The sequence below is a fragment of the Camelina sativa genome, chromosome 1 (assembly GCF_030686135.1).
Source record: "Camelina sativa cultivar CO46 ecotype springtype chromosome 1, ASM3068613v1".
Taxonomy (NCBI): Eukaryota; Viridiplantae; Streptophyta; class Magnoliopsida; order Brassicales; family Brassicaceae; genus Camelina; species Camelina sativa.
Genome location: NC_141880.1, coordinates 10,465,499 through 10,483,513, shown reverse-complemented (window position 1 = coordinate 10,483,513; position 18,015 = coordinate 10,465,499). Strand labels below are relative to the sequence as shown.

Sequence of the window (18,015 nt, the reverse complement as noted above, 5' to 3'; positions counted from 1 at the left end):
GCAACATGCAAAATGGTCCCCTTTACTGTTTTTATTTAAAGAAATTAGTGTTTACTGAGTAGGAAACATCCCATTTATAGATTCACACCCATAAAAGCAAAGCCTTCTCCTTCTTTTTCTCTCCATGATATTACTTCGATCGAGAATATTTTGAAATTGTGAACTGTACATTAGGTACATATAGAGATTGTGTACTTTGAACACTCATGTCAAAAATGCATCTAAATATATAAACCCCAATTTGAATAATCTTCTAATCCTTGAGTACCACCATATGAATACCATATGTTTACTCATTCGTACTAAAGAAATAAGTAGCACATAAAACTTCGATTTAGACGGTAGAGTTTGGATATTATTATGTCCATTAAGGGGGAAAAAAAACTTATGGCAAAAAGTGATGGTAGTATATGAATTTTATAATCAAAGTGCATATGCGAAGTGAGAGGAAAATGTAATGTAATATAAAAATATCGTATACAATATTTTGAAAATTTTAGGACAAAAATTGTTTTTAAATTCTTTAGGACAAAAAATTATATAAAGAGGGTCTTTTGTAATCCACTTCTTTTGATATGGGGAGATTCGTTGAGCATCCATGTGCTCTTTCAATCGACACTATTCTGTCTGTATCTAGCCAACCACATATACCTTTACAATAGAGAGCTTCCATATGATTCTTTTTAAAAACCAATGTGATATATAATAATTAAGCATATAAACATATGCATATATGCATAAAAGATGAACAATAATGGTCGTCATGTTAATTAATGTCATGAACGACCCTGAATAATCCGTTGGTTCATTGAAGAAATGATACTTGACAGTATATGAGATGTGAAGTACTTTAGTTATATATTGACCAAGAAGAATCTTTTTTTTTCTTTTAGTTTGATTTATGTTTTGATTATTTATGATAATAAATGAGATTTGTAGAATTTAGCTATACATGATGATCCTAGCTTGACTTTTTTGTTTTCAGGGTTACCCAAATAAGGTTCATATCACTTTGTTGTATGACATTACATGTGGTCGTTTCGACGTTGAGACTTCACACTACACCTTTCTCATTGGAACGAAATCATGAAAGAATGTGGTGTTAATGGCCTAATTCAAATTGTTTGTTCAGCCCGATCGGGCTAAGTTAGTTAAATGGGCCTATGGGTGATCGGGCTAAGTTAGTTGACTGGGCCTATGGGCCTAAATCCATCCGTATTGTTTTGTAAGAAATGTGTTAAGTGTATAACGTGCGCGCGGAACTAGAAAAATGTATATATAACTAGGGGTTACTCCGGGCTACGCCCGGTATAATAATTAATCGATTAGTTTTAGATATTTAATTTATCTTTACAATATTTTTTTATATTTGAGTATATAGTTTTAACATGTGTAATAATTTTGCTATTTATCAACTTTGCATAACAATTCGTTTTTTAAATTGTTAAATTTCATAGATCAATAAATGGTTATGTATGGTATTTTAAAATAGTACATTTGAGAAGTATTTGAGAAGTTACACTTCTATCTTTGATGAACACTGTCTTTGTTTTGATACAACAATTTTTTGTTTCTTTCATACCCCTGATAAACCACTATACTTTGGTAGACACACTATTGCGAATATTTAATTGTCACAGTAATGTTAATCTGCAACATGATTAGAAGTGTAATTTACTTGACTTATAGATGTTAAACAATGACCAAATAAAGACTGACCAATAAACTATATGACGAAATAAACAATGACCAAATAAACTATATGACCAAATAAACAATGGGTAGGTTATAATTTGGAGAGAAGGCAGCTTTCCCTTTTTTCGTTCCCTTTTTTTCCCTTTTTCTAATGTTCTTCGATTTTGTATCCCCTATCTCTTTATCTAGCCACTGTAATCGGCTGATTAAACCTGTGAATTGGGGTAAATTCCTGAGCTTCTGGCTGGAGGAGGAATACGAATCGTTGTTGGGGAAAGTAGATGACTGTCCATATCTTCCAATCGGAATGGATATCTAATTTGTCATAGAGGTAAGCTTAACTCTATGTTCGTCCATTTAAATGATCCGGTTTTAATCCATGGCGAACTATAACCAATTAAAATTTTCCGATTTATTTTGTTCAGTTCTTAATCTGTGATTTGTTGTTTGATCATGCATTTCGAAGCTGCAATTAAGGAAGATAGTTTGTTATTTGTATCTTTATCGAAGAGAACGGGAGATTTATGAGGAGAGATAGAATTGATACTATGTCACCGGTCTGAAACTTGAAATTTGACATCAAATAGGTATATAAGACAATAGAAACTTGAGATCATAGATTGTAGATCATCTCTATGAGAGGATCTAGAGCATAGTTCTCCTACATATAGGGCAGTTATGTTTTTTATACAACCATGGAATTATACATTCATGATGATAGATGTGTTTGCAATTGAGGTTGTTGATATCATTGCGTCCTTTGAATGTTTGTAGACAGATGGTGCACTCTTCATTTTCTTCTTCTGCGGTTGGTTGTCTTTTTGAAGTCTCAAGCTCAGCAATGAGGACGTCGGTGTCTAATCTGGAATTGGCATGGAGGTTGTAATCTGTCATTGTCAAAGTTAAAAGAATAGACCTACCTGTCGGAGGTTCTGTCATTCGAACTGCATCGAAGAATTGGATGAACCTTGATGTCATTCTTGTTGCGTCGTTGTCTTCAATTTCATGATATGATAGAAGATAGAGTAGGTTGCTGCTTAAGGTTTGGGAGGTAGGACCTCCACCGTTAGGGGTGTAAGGGATTCACACGTCGATGTGGTCTTGAGATGTGTTTGGTCTTCTGATAATGACAGCGATTTCATTGGAGCTTTGAATGTTAGTGCTGAAAGTTTGGTATGAAAAAGTAGATACGAGATTTGGGGTATCTGTCATTGTTTTTGGTAGCTATTTGGTGTTTTTGTGCTTGCTTTTTGCATTAGAGAGTCTGTTTATTTATACTTGAATGTAGTCGTTTGGAGTTCTCTGGTCGGTTTTGATTATTTGATTTGTGTTTCGAATTCCTTCTCCATTCATTGCCCTTAGTTTCTGATTTACTCAAAATATTGAATGAGTCTTGATGAGGTTAGTGTTAGACGTTTAAGACGCCATAGATACAAATTTTTAAAGCTTATACAGGGAATGCGATCCGGTGATTTGATAGTCTTGTTGGTTTGAATCAGTTACATTGTATTGGTTTTGTTTTTTCCCTGTATGCAGAAGTGCACATTTTCAATTATATTTTCGTAATAATGGTTTGTCTTTGTTTTCTATAGGCCTTTTATTTAAATGTCTGAAAGGCCATTTAAATGTATCCATTATGATTTGGTCCTTTTAGCTTGTCTGGATGTGTTTTGTTTAAATGGGGCTGCACTCTATTTTTGTGTCATGGCCTTTTTAATTTTTACAAAATAAGATTGTTTGTTGATTATTGAAAAGTTTTTGTTTTTGTTTTCTTGGTCGGACCAGACTTCAGTTGAGCTGTTAATTTATACTTTTGTTAATGTATGTATTTTAAAAACCTTGTGTTGGATAAGTTTTCTATGAGATTTATATTTTGGTTAAAGACAATTGCATGGAGATAGAACTGGGGTTGTTTTTTAATGAAGTTTTTTATTTTATTTGTAAGTTTGTTTTATGTTTTAATGAGTTTTTAAGTTTTGTTTTCTTCTATCTGGTTTCTATTATTGTTAGTGTTTTGAACAATTCTATGTCTGTCGGTTGTGTAAATCGAAGGTAGCTTTCGTTCCTATTATTTTTTTTTTGATTTAGTTATCAGAAAATGTTTGTTTAGTTGTTTATGTGTTTCATTTTCCTTTCCCTTTGGTAGACTATTTTGTGCATGTTGCAACTGGAGTTGTGGGAGTCCAAAATGTCTATATGTTCTTATATTTGGAATCTGAAATTATGTTTTTTATAAATATAACTGCAGGATACACAAATTCGAGATTTAAGAAGAAGCTCTTATGGTTGGTTAACAGGAACTGGCCTACTGGACGTTTACATAAGATTCTTCTGATGTAAGATATGTTTCTCTCCTTCTCGTAGTGAATCTATGCTTGAGTGTCTTTTTTATCCATCCTCTTTCTCCGACTGTGCATTCTTCGTTTTGACTAAACCTGAGTATGTATAATATTGTAGATTGAGATTCATAGGGTTTTTTTTTTTTTTTTCAATTGACATATATGAATATTGGTTTGGATTATTGGATTTAAAAGCTAGAACAATTCTTACAATTGGGGGTTTAGAAGGTGGGTCTACTGTCTGGAGTTCAATGGCATTAGATCCTGCAACATAAGAAGATATTGTTAGTATATTACATTTGTTAGGTACTAAGTGTAGTGGTTTACCATTTTCTTTAGGTAAGTCATTGTAGATTTCCTTGTAGACAATATTTGTTACGCCATCCTTTTTTAAGTGTTCTCCTTGTAGAATAGTGAGGCCATTAGGTGATGTAACTCTTGAAAGAGCTACGTAGAGTTGCCCATGACTAAAAACTGGAGTTGGCAGATAGAGGACAACATTCTTCAAGCTTTGTCCTTGACTTTTATTAATTGTCATGGCATAGCAAACTCTAACTGGAAATTGTCGTCTTCGTAGAGTGAAGGGATGCTCTGATTCCGGGGGTGATAAGATAATTCTTGGTATTAATACCTTCTTGCCAACATGAGTCCCTGTAACTATTTCAGCTTCTAGAACTCTTTCTCCTAAATTAGTGACTATCATTCTTGTATCGTTGCACATTCCTTCCTTTTGATTTATATTCCGTAGAAGCATTATAGGGACTCTTTTTTTGAGGTTTATCTTGTGCTTGGGCAATCCAGGAAACTCTAAAGAGTTTAAATACTCTACAGGGTATTGAGCTTCATAATCTTCTCCGACTGTATCCGCTTTACCTATGCTATCTGAGCTTAAATATTCTTTCACTTCCCCCGACACTTGAGCTAACATGTAGGCATTTATCTCATCGACATACTCATTCCTTGGAGTTAGGATTGCTCTTTCTGTCAAATATTGCAAGGTGGTGTGGGAGCTTTGTTGTTGCGGATATGCTGCTTCAATGATTTGTTGGAGTTCATGTCCTTTTGGTTTCAGAAAAAACGAATGATGAACTTGTACGACTTCACCATCATCTTCATCAATGCCATCATCTGTTTCAAATGTTGGTGCGGTTCCATTTCCAATAGTTAGAAGCCAAGCAGCGAACCTTGTTTCTGAATGGTGTAGTCTCATGTTTGTTTCGAGCATAAATACTTTACAGGAATTCCATACATATGAGTGGCTTATAGATGCAAGTACCGTATCTGCTCTTGTTCCATGTCGTATCACCGGGAGAATCTGCCTAAAATCTCCGCCGAGTAGCACTGTTTTTCCTCCAAAAGGTTTTTCGCACGCTAAACAGTCTTCTGTGGAGAGCAAGTCTCTCAATGTTCTGTCCAGAGCCTCGAATGTGTGGCGATGAGACATTGGTGCTTCGTCCCATATGATCAAGTCAGTTTTGATTAATAGCTCTGCAAGCATTGTACCTTTCTTTATATCGCAGATGGAATCTTCAGTAACTATAAGAGGTATCTTGAACCTTGAATGGGCTGTCCTTCCCCCAGGGAGAAGCAATGCTGCTATGCCAGATGAAGCAACAGGTAGGACTATCCGTTTTTCGGATCTTAATTTGGAGATGATTGTCTTGTAGACAAATGTCTTCCCAGTTCCTCCAGGGCCATAGAGGAAGAATAGTTGTCCCATATTGTTGTAGATGGATTCCAAAACAGCCTTGTATACTTTTTCTTGTTCTTTATTTAGTTGGTTGAACAGACGATGATGTTCTGCTTCCTCTTCTTTTACATTGTACTGCTGTTCTTGTTGCCATAAGCTGTTTCCTAATTCTTTTAGAACTTTCAAATCAGGTTTAGGCATATCATTGAAGTCCATGAGTGAGCGTTCATGTTGGTGGAGGATCTGTTCTATCTCGATCAAAGTATAATGTTGCAGCTCATCCTCTTTGAAATTCATACTGGGAAATCCAAAAGCTCGCCGTTGCTTGTTAGGTATGTCTTCTGACATTGATCTCCATGTGTGTTCCCACAATCGTAAAGTGTTTGCTACTTCACAATATATAAGCAGTAGAACAAACAGTTGGCGTAATTGAAAAGGTGATGCCCATTGATTTGCTTCATTCATAGCATGATGCCACTCTTTATCGTTGTCTAGCAAACCTCTAGCATCACATGCTGCCTTATAATCTTGTAGAATTACCCCACCTACTGTTTTGATCTCGTCGAAGTTTTTTGGCCCTCTAACGACGTTCAGCAATATCCTAAGGTAGTATAACTCACCAGAAGTTGGGTGGATATTGACAATTCTGCCTATTGAGTAACCCCGTTGTCTCTTATGCCAGAGTTTATGATCATTGTCCCAGACGAAGTGAATTGGAAATTCCACGTAAGTATACTGCCTTGCTTCTTCACACTGGTCACACATTTCCATCCATGCTGTGAACATTGTCCTTTCGATATTAGCTCTTGATAATACATATCGCAAATTTGCAGTCTGTTTGTAAGCAACTGACTGTCGACCTTCAAGATGGATAATCAATTTCTGTACCGAAGGCTTCCTTTGGTGTATGTGAATGCAAAAATACGCCACATAGCTTCACAAGCAGAGAGATATCGACAATCTAGGTACTCTTGAATTTCATTCCTTTCCTTGACAACCCTTGTTGTATCTTGACTGTCGCTTGTGTTCGTAGTACCTTTCTCGATCAAAATAGTCGCTTTATCTACTCCTTTTGTTACATATTTGAAAAGGTACTTCACAGCATTTGTAGTGTTGCACCATTCCACATTAATCTATTTTTTCAAAATTGGTAGATTGTGTGGTATGACAAAGCGATTATCCAACCTTGTTCCTCCTTTGATGACACAGTTTTCTTTCGTTTGGTCGTCGACGATATATAATATACCCGGATTGATCAATCGAGGTGTATTCATTGTAAGGTCGCGGGTACTTTTTTGTGCAGACTTGATTTGCCATGCAAGGAGACGATGGCCTATCTATTCCACAAGGTCCATGCATCATGTGTTTTTCCACCAGCTCAAACCCAAGTGGGTCTTCACTTTTGTTGGGTAGTTCTGCTGAGATGATTTCATTTATTTGGCCAGGGCTTGGGTGTTTCGGTGCCTTATCCAACCATAGAAGTATATGAGCATGTGGAAGGCCGCGTTTCTGGAACTCAATTGTGTGAAGCACTAAATGACAAGTGTAAAGCATGTAAGTCATTTAATTTAAAATGGGGTTATCTATAAAATAACATGTAGGACGTACCAGCAATAGATGGACTGAAGAATGTGCCTTGCTCAAGGTCTTTAAGGAGTTCATCGAGTTTCATTTTGAAGACACGACATTCAATATCAGGTCTGTCGTTTGCTGATGTTCCTCCATAAGTAGCCAAATGATCCTTTATTTCTTGCCAGTTTGGGTTTGCGGTCATTGTGATGAATAAAGTAGGATTACCTAGTAATATGGAGAAGACAAAATTGTTTCAAGCACCGACAGAACCCCTGAAGTTGAAAACCTCCTTCAAGAATTGTCTCGACATATTGCCATAGCGTCATGATATTTCTCAATCATATATCGAGGTCCCCCTGTAAAACTGGAGGACAAGATGATTCTTTTCCCTACTTTAATGGCTTCGGTGTCACCTTTACTTACTGCATCAAATACGTTGTTGTATAGGTCAGCTCTTAACTGTTCTTGATTGTCTTTTGCCCAGCGAAGTCTTTCTTGTTCGATGACTGTGTATACATCAACAACATACTGATGAAATAAGCGTCCTGCCTTTATGATTGTCATTCCTTCAGCCAATCTAGTTTGGATTTGGTAAGCATAGAATTCTCGTATACTTATGTAAGTCCTTCTTCTTTCGGTAGTTTGTGTGACTGCATGGGGGATTTCCGTGTGAAAACCATATTCACCAAAAGGGAACAACAATGGATATTGCAAGCTCATGAACAATGGATGGTCGTCTCTTATTTCTTGCAAGTGGCCCGACTGCAATTCCAGGATTACATCTCTATAACCAGTAGTCGCTGTGATATCTCCCACTATTAAACCAGCAACTTCCTTCACTTGAGGTAAATCATATTGCTTACCCTTACTTCTTTGACCTACCAATCGCATTCTCAAGTCTTTGACTTCATTAGCTTTGTATCGATCTCTTGCTTTCCTGAAGAACATACACAAACAGTTGTGTTCATCTAACATCTTAAGCAACCCAATAACTATTTCCTCTTGAAGTTCGTTTACTGTGTTTCTTTTTGACATTGTATTCAATCGATTGGAGACCTCGTTTTCAGTATCAAAAATATACATTTGCAGAAACTTTGGTGACTCTCCTGGCAATGGAATTAAAGAACCAATGCGATGGTAATTTTGGCCATGTATCCTGAAACATGGTGGGCCTTTCGCTGATGTGACAGAATGATCTATTTTGGCCCCCATTGATGTGAATGCTAGGATAGAATTGTAGATTCGTATGCTCATACGAAATGAGTAGCTATGTTCTAGGAGGTGCTCGAGATAAGCAGGAGTTTTCCTGATTGGTGGTAGTTTGACTCGTCCTTGTCTGCAACATATTGTGAAAACTGGTTCTCCAGTTATGATATCATCACCCGTTTTTTCTGAATACCATACTAATGCATTACAATGGCTGCATTGTAATATTGGATTGTCTTTTGCCATAGATGCTGTTTCATGATTAGTGAAAGTTTAGACAATTTAATTTCCCTTGGGTTTAAGAAGGATGATTACGGAGAAAAATCATGCTATAGGATGGAGATTAACCTCTAAGTTCTTTTCTGGCTTGCCTGGACAATCTTTCTGACGTTTTAGATGATTCACCTGTTCAATGATTGTGGTAAGGATTAGGAATGACAAATATATTAGATGTTATTTTGTAGATGATATGCAATGAGATTTTTATTTTTCTATGCTCAGCAACTGACCTTGTTCTTTGTGGTGTAGTCTTTTGGATATTATAAGGGCACGTCTCATTGTTCTTGTATTTTTCCTCCTCACTGTTTTTTAAGTGTATTATGTACTGTGTGTTAGTGATTGTTGGATAAGTTTTAGTAACTAACATATGTGTTGAATAATCTTATTGATGTTGATCTTACCGTATTCAGAACACTGGTCGCATCCACCTGCATTTAGCAAATGCATTCGTTATTAGATACTAAACTATAGCATGTGTCTATAATTGATTGTGTATTCCTATCAGAAGAAACTTACAATCATGGTATCTGATGATGGGTTGCTTTGTTGTTTTCTTGATGTAACGTCCCTGGACTGTATTAAAGATTGATATAAGTTTTCGTATATGAGCTTGAATGTTTCTATTGAAAAAGATATACCTTTTTTATTTGTGGAAGTAGATGCTTCATGTTGACTTGTGCTTTGGCTAATTTTTTGCCGCTTAGTATGGCATTCTTTAGTAGAGATGGAACCTTTGCTGTGTCGTAGCCATTTTTTTGAGAGTATGATTGCTTTTCGCATTGATCGAGCTTTCTTTTGATGAACTGTGTTGAGAAGCCAATATTGTAATTAGTACATTTGGTAAAGGTGAGACAAAAGATAAGTACTTATTTCATGATGGAGGGATGGACCATGTATGTTGCATTTTTGACAGCCACCTATTTAGATAATAGCAAAATTGATGTTAGTTGCCAGTTTCTTAGAGCGACGATTTCTGAAGTTTTTTTTTTTTTTTTGCGGGAATTGAAGAAACTTACAATTGTAATAGTTGATAATAGGAATTTGTTGCTCTCCGCTTGTTTGACCTGTACGTTCTAATGGTTAGTTGGTTGATGTAAGGGAGGGTAATAGAAATAAGATTACTTAGATATGAACTACTTTATAGATCGAAGCTGAGATGTAATATTAGTGAGCTGTACCTTGGTGGAAAGTTCTTTTCCTTTTTCTTTGGTTGTCTGTATCCTGCGACGGTGCTTTTTGCTTTTGTTTTTTATTTACCATCGTTTATCCAACTTCTAACATGTAAAAGAAGTTTCAGTAAGTAGGTGTCCTTAGGTATTTGAAGTTTGCGAAGTGTGGAGTATATGAAAGCTATGCTGATGAGAAAGCTTTGAAGGTAGTTTGAGATTGAGTGTAGGCGTGAAAGGTTTTTTTTAAAAAATTTTTAAGAACTCGGGGAAGATTAAGGGGCTTGTGTAACTGTTTGTAAGAACGTGTGGAGTTATATGTTTACTTTAGTGGCAAGGTTAAAGAGTGGATGCTTAATTGGATTATGAAGTGTCGATACATATTTTCATGTTAGACTGTTTTAATTAAAATGTAGCCTTTTTAAAATGTTTTTTTGCGTTTATCTATGATTCGTGTATTTTATATATCAAAAAGTTTGATTTTCTACTGTGTTATTGTTCTCTGTTTTTGGTACTTTATATGTGATGTAGGCATAAGATTAACGTGATGTACTTGATAACTTGATGCAGACTTAACAATAACATCCATTCTCCAACGAAGTGGGTTCCAGGGGCAGATCACTACTGCTTCAAAGATAAAATAGACCCAAAACACAAAGATTTTATCTGTGCTAATTGAGAGAAGTGATGTATCATGTTCGCTAAAGCTACATTAGAATCCAGTTGCCTAAACACGGTATTTGTAACTTTCATAAGTACATTGTTGTTTCCCCCTCGTATATGCTGCTTTTTGGATGCATCTTGTGATGTTTTTTCACACCTTATGTTATTTACTTGCGTTGGTTGATGACCAATTTGATATAGGAGATGAGATTGGTGGGGCAGTATTGAACTTCCATATGAGAGTAGAGAAAGTACGGTGCAGATGAGGAGGCTCAGGTCAATCTGTGGAAACACAACATGTAGTTAGTGTATTTCCTGCCCTATTTAAACAATAACTAAAATGGAGACGACAGAATAAGGGAATTTGATCCTTGTTTTTTCATATAAAACACAACTGTTGCCTTAATGTTGTGGTTATTATTGGGTTTTGTTATCTGAGTTTAAAAAGAGGCATGATCTATGTCCTGTTAATATGAGGCTTTTCTTTTCAGACTGATATGTTGATGGTGGTGTTTTTACAGCTTAGCATTGAGAAACAGTGGATGGAACTTCTTTATTACGATGACACAGTTGGATTCATACATCATGTATTTATGAACTGTCTGTTATTTTTGTAACATCTTTGTGTTCAATTAAACTGCATTATTGTGACTTTGCTAAAATAATTTTCAAGAGGATGTAAAAACTTTTGGTCGTCCGACTTTTGTTTGGACATTTAAATAGATAAACGCTTGAGATTAGACTTTCAATTATGTACAAAGTAAAATTAATTGCATTTTCGTTGAGAAACAACAAACGGACCATAACTTCTACAAAAATTGGAAAGCAACATTGTTTATTAAATTGGTGCCTTTGAATGTTTGGCAAGGTGACCTTCAGTGACCACATAAAGTTCATATAAAGATAGTGCAAAAACATAAGTGCTGACACATAAATGGAACTCTTAAAAACAAAGTTCTATTCTAGGCGGGGACGTTTCTCGGCAGCTGATCCATTCTTCTCGGTAGAATCATTAACATGTGACTTTTCTCGAGATTTGGTTGTTGTGGTCGTACTCTGAGTTTCAGAAATCGACTTCTCAGAACTACCTTCTAATGGTTGGATTGACAGGTGTGTAGTGGTTTCCAAAATGCGGGAGATTGAGACAGTTTGGCGAGAAGTTTTGAAGTTGTAGTCTGAGAGCTTGATTTGAAACTTGCAAGTATTACCAACAATATGTTTAAGGCATTCTGGGGTCTGCAAATTGATATCTGTATAGGAAGCTTGGGTAGAAGCCTGTAAATGAGTGTAGAAAGTTAGATACGTAATTTTACAAAAAAAAAGTCGAATAGATTTACAATACCTTCATTTCTTCCTTTAAAACATCAGCAGCTCTACGACCAGCAATTTTAGTAGCCTCACTATCGAGAACAACAAAAGTTGCTACATCTTTGTTTTTGTCAGACACTGTTATCTCAAAACGATACCTGTAAAGTCATGGATATCGTTAAAATATGTTTGAAAAGGGAACATTTACTACAGTAGATGTGTGAGTTAGAATTTAGGAAACCTGATGATGCCGATGTTGTTGGATTCCTGGCAATTATTGCAATACATTGATGAATCAGCCTTCTCAAGTTTGTTGTTGCATTTGCTACATGAGATGTAGTACCATCCGTACTGTGGTTGTATATCAAGAATTGTACCAAAACAGTAAAAGCTAGCTTCCTGTTTTGTTGTAAACGCAAGTTGTTTCAAATGTTTAAAGAATTGTTCTAAGTTTAATGAAAGAGTATTGCATCACCTGGGGATTCTCATTTTGTAGAAACTGGAGTATTTCTTGGATTGTAACTGTCTCTAGCTTAGTAATTGCAGAGGAGGAGCTTGCAATTTTTGGAGTGTTGTGACCATTATCACCTAACCTGTTAACAAAAATTAAGCAAGTTAGATTTGATTTCAAAAGGAAATGGCGAAGCGTTTATTTGTAAGTAATGCAATGTATACCATGTAAGGTATTGTTTGGTTTCAGTGACGTCCGTGTCAAAGAATATGCGTGTGGAAGATGTTGAGCTGAGTGCCATAGCAGCTGCATATAAGGTGAAAAGTTTTATTCTTATATATTTTATTTCAACGTTTTATTCAGCAAGATTATCTCGACTATCAGGAGAGATTACTTACGTCCTACTGTTTTTGGATTGACAGTAGTGATGAGGAGCACAGCTGGTTTGACTTCGCTTCGGTTCCATCTTTCTCTAAATAGCGCAGCAATGGTTCCCCAGAGATATATATGAATAGTCTGGCCACTACATGAGAATGATGTTATTTTTTTTGTTAGAAACTGGATGGTAATGGGTTGGCTAAAGCATATAATGGTCGAATGCATTACTCTTTAAGTTGGAGATGTAAAAACACCCTATCACTTGATCGGCTGCCTTCTACTTGAGGAGTTGTTTCCATTGTTGAAGGGGAGTGGATATTGTCGCCAACAATTAGGCGTAGCTGGCCAATGACATCTACGATGTAGAAGGGAATAAGAAACTATCAAAATGGCTTAGAGTTTATAGTATAAATCATCAATAAAGAACAGTTTTGATAAACTTACCAAATAAATCTGCATTTGTGTCTACAATAGAAGCAAAATCTTCATAGTTACGGAACCGAAACTTTTGTTCCGTGATCTGATGGTCTGCAATAGGCTCCAATACCATTGATGTCTTCTCAGTAAAGACGATGCCGTATTTGTGGTCTGAGACTTTGTACACCTTTTTGCTGGGAATGATCATGAAATTGTTGAGGGTGTAAACAGAGTTGGATTTCAGATGACTTTGGTACCGAAATAGACGGTTTGCTGGTATGTAGCCTTGGACTGCATTAGACTGTAATTTTAAAAGTTAGGTTTTGTTTTTGATGAATGTTTATTGCAAATATATTGTAAACATACCATGGAATCTATGAGAAGCAGTTCTACGCCCATAAGCATGTTTCCTTTCTTGAAATTTCGGGCTTCCCAAAAATGGATGAGACGGACTAAAACGTCTTCTTTGCAAAAGTCTCCATCGATGGTATCAAAAATCTGAAAGGTGAATGGCTCGGGAGGGGCATGTAGTTTCAATTTTGACATCTTTAGATTGTGATTTTTGGGTTGGTTGTATAATCGGCGAGAGAAGTGGAATTTATAGAGTTGATTACTGAAATTGTTGATAACTTTGGAGATTAAGGCCATTTAATTGGACTTTGATGAAGAAGGAGTGGGGAAACTCTGAGGTTTGATAACTGTTGTTTTCTTTAAAAGTTATGGGAAAGTTGAATCGATTGAGAAGAAGAATTTCAGGTTTCTGCAATATAAGTCGTTGAAGTGGTAAACGGCGGAGGAAGAGATCTCGATCAAGGAGGTTTCTTTCAAACAATATTTAAGCTTTGTGGGCTCGTAAAATCTAAGTTAAGACAATGGGCTTCAAATATATTGCGATGGCCCACTTAATTGGGTTCCATCGAAAATAAAACATTACTATGTGTGTGTGTTTATTAGGAAAAAAGGAAGGGAAAAGCAGAGATATAAAAGGATGATGTGGCATCTCCTAAAGTGTTTTAGAAATTGCTGAGATGGATAGCCTGAGGAGCCTCAATGACTCCTTTTTATTAGTAAGTAATGTGCGCTGTTGTGTGGCAATGCAAGTGGTTGATTTTTTTCACGCAGCTTCCTTATCTGACCGTCGATAAGAATGATTATCACTACGACGTGGCGAAATCACAGCTGTTTGATTTTATCACGCAGTGCACAGTGTAAAACAAATTCAGTTGCGGAACCCAAATGTTCAATTAAACGAAATTTGAAGAACGCTTTTCAATTCCGAAACCCGCCATTAAAAGAGACCTTGAACGAACCCTCAGAAGCAATTTCCAGCGAATATTTTTCAAATTTCGAATTTCAAAACCTCTCTCTTACTCACTCTCTATCTCTCTCGTTTCAAGCTTAGAGAATCCTAGAGCGAGAAAATGTTGGCTGCTCTTAAGTAAGTGATCTCTCTTCTTCTCTCCCTCTCTTTCTCTACTACGATTCTTCTTCTTCTTCTTCTCCGTTCATCGTTTTGGTTCTTCGTTCATCGTGTATCTGATTCTATTCTTCTCGTGTTGTTTTATTTTTTCCGATGATGATTCATAGAGCTGAAGAAGCGAGCCAGATGCAACTCGTTGAGCGTGAGGAAATCGATGAAGACGAAGATCTGTTTGAAGCGATTGACAAATGTAAGATTCTAAACTCGTTTTACGATTTTCGGATCTTCGGTTTCTGCTTGGTTTCTAGCTAATTTCTTCAAATTTCGTTTCGAATCTTCATCATCTGTTTTGGGAATCGTCTCTCTGTGTTTTATCTCTTCTAATTTTGCGCAATTTGTTTATCTAAAACCTCCGCTGCTGGTGAAATCGCTGGGTCTTATGAAAGCGGATCTCGAATCGTTCATCTATACACCTCTGTTAGATTTCGAATTTAAATATGAATCTAGGATACATAATGATTTCTGTGCATGGATTCTCCTTGATAGCGATTAGGTTATGATGAAGTGTTAAATCTACACCTATTTCGTCTACTGTTTGTGAAATTCGAGTGTATTCCAATGAATTTTGTAGTTCGATTTCTGTATCTGGCTCAAATCTGTAGCTGATTTTTGATATCGTACCTTCTATTTTTGCTTGTGCACAGTGATCGCTCAAGGTATCAACGCTGGAGATGTGAAGAAACTACAGGATGCTGGGATCCATACCTGCAATGGTCTCATGATGCATACCAAGAAGGTATATAAACCAGCTTGTTAAGCATCACTCGTTGGATATATAGACTGTGTAAATTGTTGGTTGCATGATTTTATTGTTTGAACCTTTTGATTGACGCAGAACCTCACTGGAATCAAAGGTTTATCAGAGGCCAAAGTTGAAAAAATCTGTGAAGCTGCTGAGAAAGTTGTGGTTAGTTTAAACGTTTCCCAACTGTTGTTTCTATATCTATGTAATGTAACTTCCTGCAATTGCTTCATTTTAATTGTCAAAACGTTTCTCATTCAGAACTTTGGATATATGACTGGAAGTGATGCTCTTCTAAAGGTTAGACTTGTTGATTTTACTAAGGTCTAGAAGTCTGTCTTGCATCTAAGTCTTGTTGCTTGATCCCACTAACAGAACCATGAAATTTTGATGGCTTATTCAACATTTCGTATATTAGCTATTGAAACCTTCAAGTTGGTTTTTGTTTATAGAGAAAATCAGTTGTGAAAATCACTACAGGGTGCCAAGCTCTCGATGATCTCTTAGGAGGTATACTAAGTTTTGCTTTAACTGGTTGCCATCTTGAGCACACTGCTTAAGAGTTCTGGTTTAATTGTTTCACAATGCTTTGGTAGGTGGAATTGAAACCTCAGCCATCACAGAGGCTTTTGGGGAATTCAGGTCTAGATATTGAAACTAATTGATCCCAGCTCTACAATTTTCCTGTCAATTAGTTGGTATTCTAATATAGTTTTAACTTTATTTCAGGTCTGGGAAAACTCAGTTAGCACATACCCTTTGTGTCACTACGCAGGTTTGTTTGTTTCTTTCCTAGTGTCTCAATATGAATTAACTTTTATGGTGTCTTGTTCACCCGTCAAATGCATGCGATGAGATTTTACTTTCTTTCAGCATCAAGCCACTGAGGTTCTATCTCTCTCTCTGCCATTGATATATTCATTTTTGTATCTATGTTATGCAGCTACCTACGAACATGAAAGGAGGAAATGGAAAAGTGGCTTACATTGATACTGAGGGAACCTTGTATCCTTAACATGTTATAGAAAATCTTCTGACCAGATCTTGTAGCTTCATTACAAGCTTTCTATTCCATGATTTTTCCTTAACCATTAAATTTTGTAGCCGCCCTGATAGGATTGTCCCAATTGCTGAAAGATTTGGAATGGATCCAGGTGCAGTGCTTGACAATGTAAGCATTATTAAGCTCACATCTTTACTTACTCTCAGCCTCAGGAACTGCAACTGAAATTCAAAATCTTGATGTAACAGATCATCTATGCTCGTGCTTATACCTATGAGCATCAGTACAACTTGCTTCTTGGCCTTGCTGCAAAAATGTCTGAGGAACCATTTAGGATTCTGGTAAGCAAACACATCTGATTATCTTAGTTTAGTTATCCATCCGTCAAAAATCAACACGAATATAAACTAATTTAGCTGAGTTTACCATGTTTTCCAGATTGTTGACTCAGTCATTGCTTTATTCCGAGTCGATTTCACTGGAAGAGGAGAACTCGCAGACCGCCAGGTTAACTTTGCCTCCCACACATTACTACAGCATAAGCATTGACACAATCTGGCTTTGCTCAATAAGTCATTTATCTATGTTGCAGCAAAAACTAGCTCAAATGCTTTCCAGGCTAATCAAAATCGCAGAGGAATTCAACGTTGCTATCTACATGACCAACCAAGGTTTACTTTACACTAGTGTGATAGTAATGTCATATAGCATTAATGATTCTTTTGGTTTCTTGGTTGCACTAACTTGACAAGGATCACTGTTTAATTTGGTGGTTGCAGTCATAGCCGACCCAGGCGGTGGGATGTTCATATCAGATCCAAAAAAGCCAGCAGGTGGACATGTTCTAGCTCACGCAGCCACAATCAGGCTCTCGTTCAGGAAAGGCAAAGGAGAACAACGTGTCTGCAAAGTCTTCGATGCTCCAAATCTCCCTGAAGCTGAAGCCATATCCTTTTATCAAATCCACACACAGACACACTTGATATGATTTTGATTACTCATCCATAATGAAATGACTTATATTTGTTTTCCTTAACAGAAGAAATCACATTTTCCAGATTACTTCAGGAGGCATTGCAGATGCGAAGGATTAGAGCGAGCGAGCTCTTTCATGCCTTAATTACCAGCGAGCACTCTCATGCCTTAATTACCAAATTATGTCTGTTATTTAACTTTGCTGCTTGTTTCTATTATGCGTTATTAAGCCCCAAACGATTTCTACAAAGGGGATTTATTTTACTTGTTTCTATTATGCATCGAATCAGAATATGAATAGAGTTATTTTTATTCTTAGCTTCTTCTTGTTACCAAATAAGACGATCATTATAGCGTAGTACAAAATCAATCTATGTATCTGATAAAAGCTGCAAACAAAACAACTCTGGTTTGTTTGTACTCATCAAAGTTGTTTTAGGAGTTTGCTATAAATATTTTATCAATAATTACTAACAAAATTTAAAACTGCTGCAGAACAATAAGAGTACCATTAGTCCTTAAAGAGTGGCTCCAGTGAGCAATATCATGAAAAGAGTTAGAGTGGTTAAATCTCAAATATGTGGAACACAGACAAAAAGAGTCCAATACAGTTTAAAAAAAAAACCCAGATTATATATTGATATAAATAAT

The 18,015-nt window shown here is 36.3% G+C and overlaps 5 protein-coding genes across 5 annotated transcripts; 1 reads left to right on the top strand and 4 right to left on the bottom strand.

Annotated features, from left to right (window-relative positions):
- Positions 1 to 1,876: 1,876 nt before the first annotated feature.
- On the bottom strand, positions 1,877 to 6,510 carry LOC104706709 (uncharacterized). The gene is made up of 3 exons (XM_087510337.1): positions 4,362 to 6,510; positions 4,246 to 4,298; positions 1,877 to 1,990 (listed from the first exon to the last, which is right to left on the bottom strand). Exons 1-3 carry the CDS (start codon positions 6,508 to 6,510, stop codon positions 1,877 to 1,879), a joined length of 2,316 nt encoding a protein of 771 aa, XP_087366463.1.
- An 89-nt stretch (positions 6,511 to 6,599) lies between these two features.
- On the bottom strand, positions 6,600 to 8,508 carry LOC147949744 (uncharacterized). The gene is made up of 4 exons (XM_087510332.1): positions 7,596 to 8,508; positions 7,333 to 7,524; positions 7,030 to 7,256; positions 6,600 to 6,857 (listed from the first exon to the last, which is right to left on the bottom strand). Exons 1-4 carry the CDS (start codon positions 8,506 to 8,508, stop codon positions 6,600 to 6,602), a joined length of 1,590 nt encoding a protein of 529 aa, XP_087366458.1.
- A 2,923-nt stretch (positions 8,509 to 11,431) lies between these two features.
- Positions 11,432 to 13,097, bottom strand: LOC147949743 (uncharacterized). The gene is made up of 7 exons (XM_087456352.1): positions 12,976 to 13,097; positions 12,768 to 12,892; positions 12,594 to 12,675; positions 12,394 to 12,511; positions 12,160 to 12,317; positions 11,953 to 12,076; positions 11,432 to 11,885 (listed from the first exon to the last, which is right to left on the bottom strand). The coding sequence occupies exons 1-7, from the start codon at positions 13,044 to 13,046 to the stop codon at positions 11,568 to 11,570; spliced, it is 996 nt and encodes a 331-aa protein (XP_087312478.1). The 5' UTR covers positions 13,047 to 13,097; the 3' UTR covers positions 11,432 to 11,567.
- A 65-nt stretch (positions 13,098 to 13,162) lies between these two features.
- On the bottom strand, positions 13,163 to 13,710 carry LOC147949742 (uncharacterized). Its single transcript, XM_087510330.1, has 2 exons — positions 13,531 to 13,710; positions 13,163 to 13,465 (listed from the first exon to the last, which is right to left on the bottom strand). The coding sequence occupies exons 1-2, from the start codon at positions 13,708 to 13,710 to the stop codon at positions 13,163 to 13,165; spliced, it is 483 nt and encodes a 160-aa protein (XP_087366456.1).
- A 676-nt stretch (positions 13,711 to 14,386) lies between these two features.
- On the top strand, positions 14,387 to 17,682 carry LOC104787885 (meiotic recombination protein DMC1 homolog). Its single transcript, XM_087456349.1, has 15 exons — positions 14,387 to 14,602; positions 14,752 to 14,834; positions 15,289 to 15,380; positions 15,480 to 15,551; positions 15,648 to 15,686; positions 15,839 to 15,896; positions 15,983 to 16,028; positions 16,116 to 16,161; positions 16,330 to 16,391; positions 16,491 to 16,557; positions 16,638 to 16,730; positions 16,828 to 16,896; positions 16,982 to 17,060; positions 17,169 to 17,335; positions 17,439 to 17,682. Exons 1-15 carry the CDS (start codon positions 14,586 to 14,588, stop codon positions 17,481 to 17,483), a joined length of 1,035 nt encoding a protein of 344 aa, XP_087312475.1. The 5' UTR covers positions 14,387 to 14,585; the 3' UTR covers positions 17,484 to 17,682.
- Positions 17,683 to 18,015: the final 333 nt, after the last annotated feature.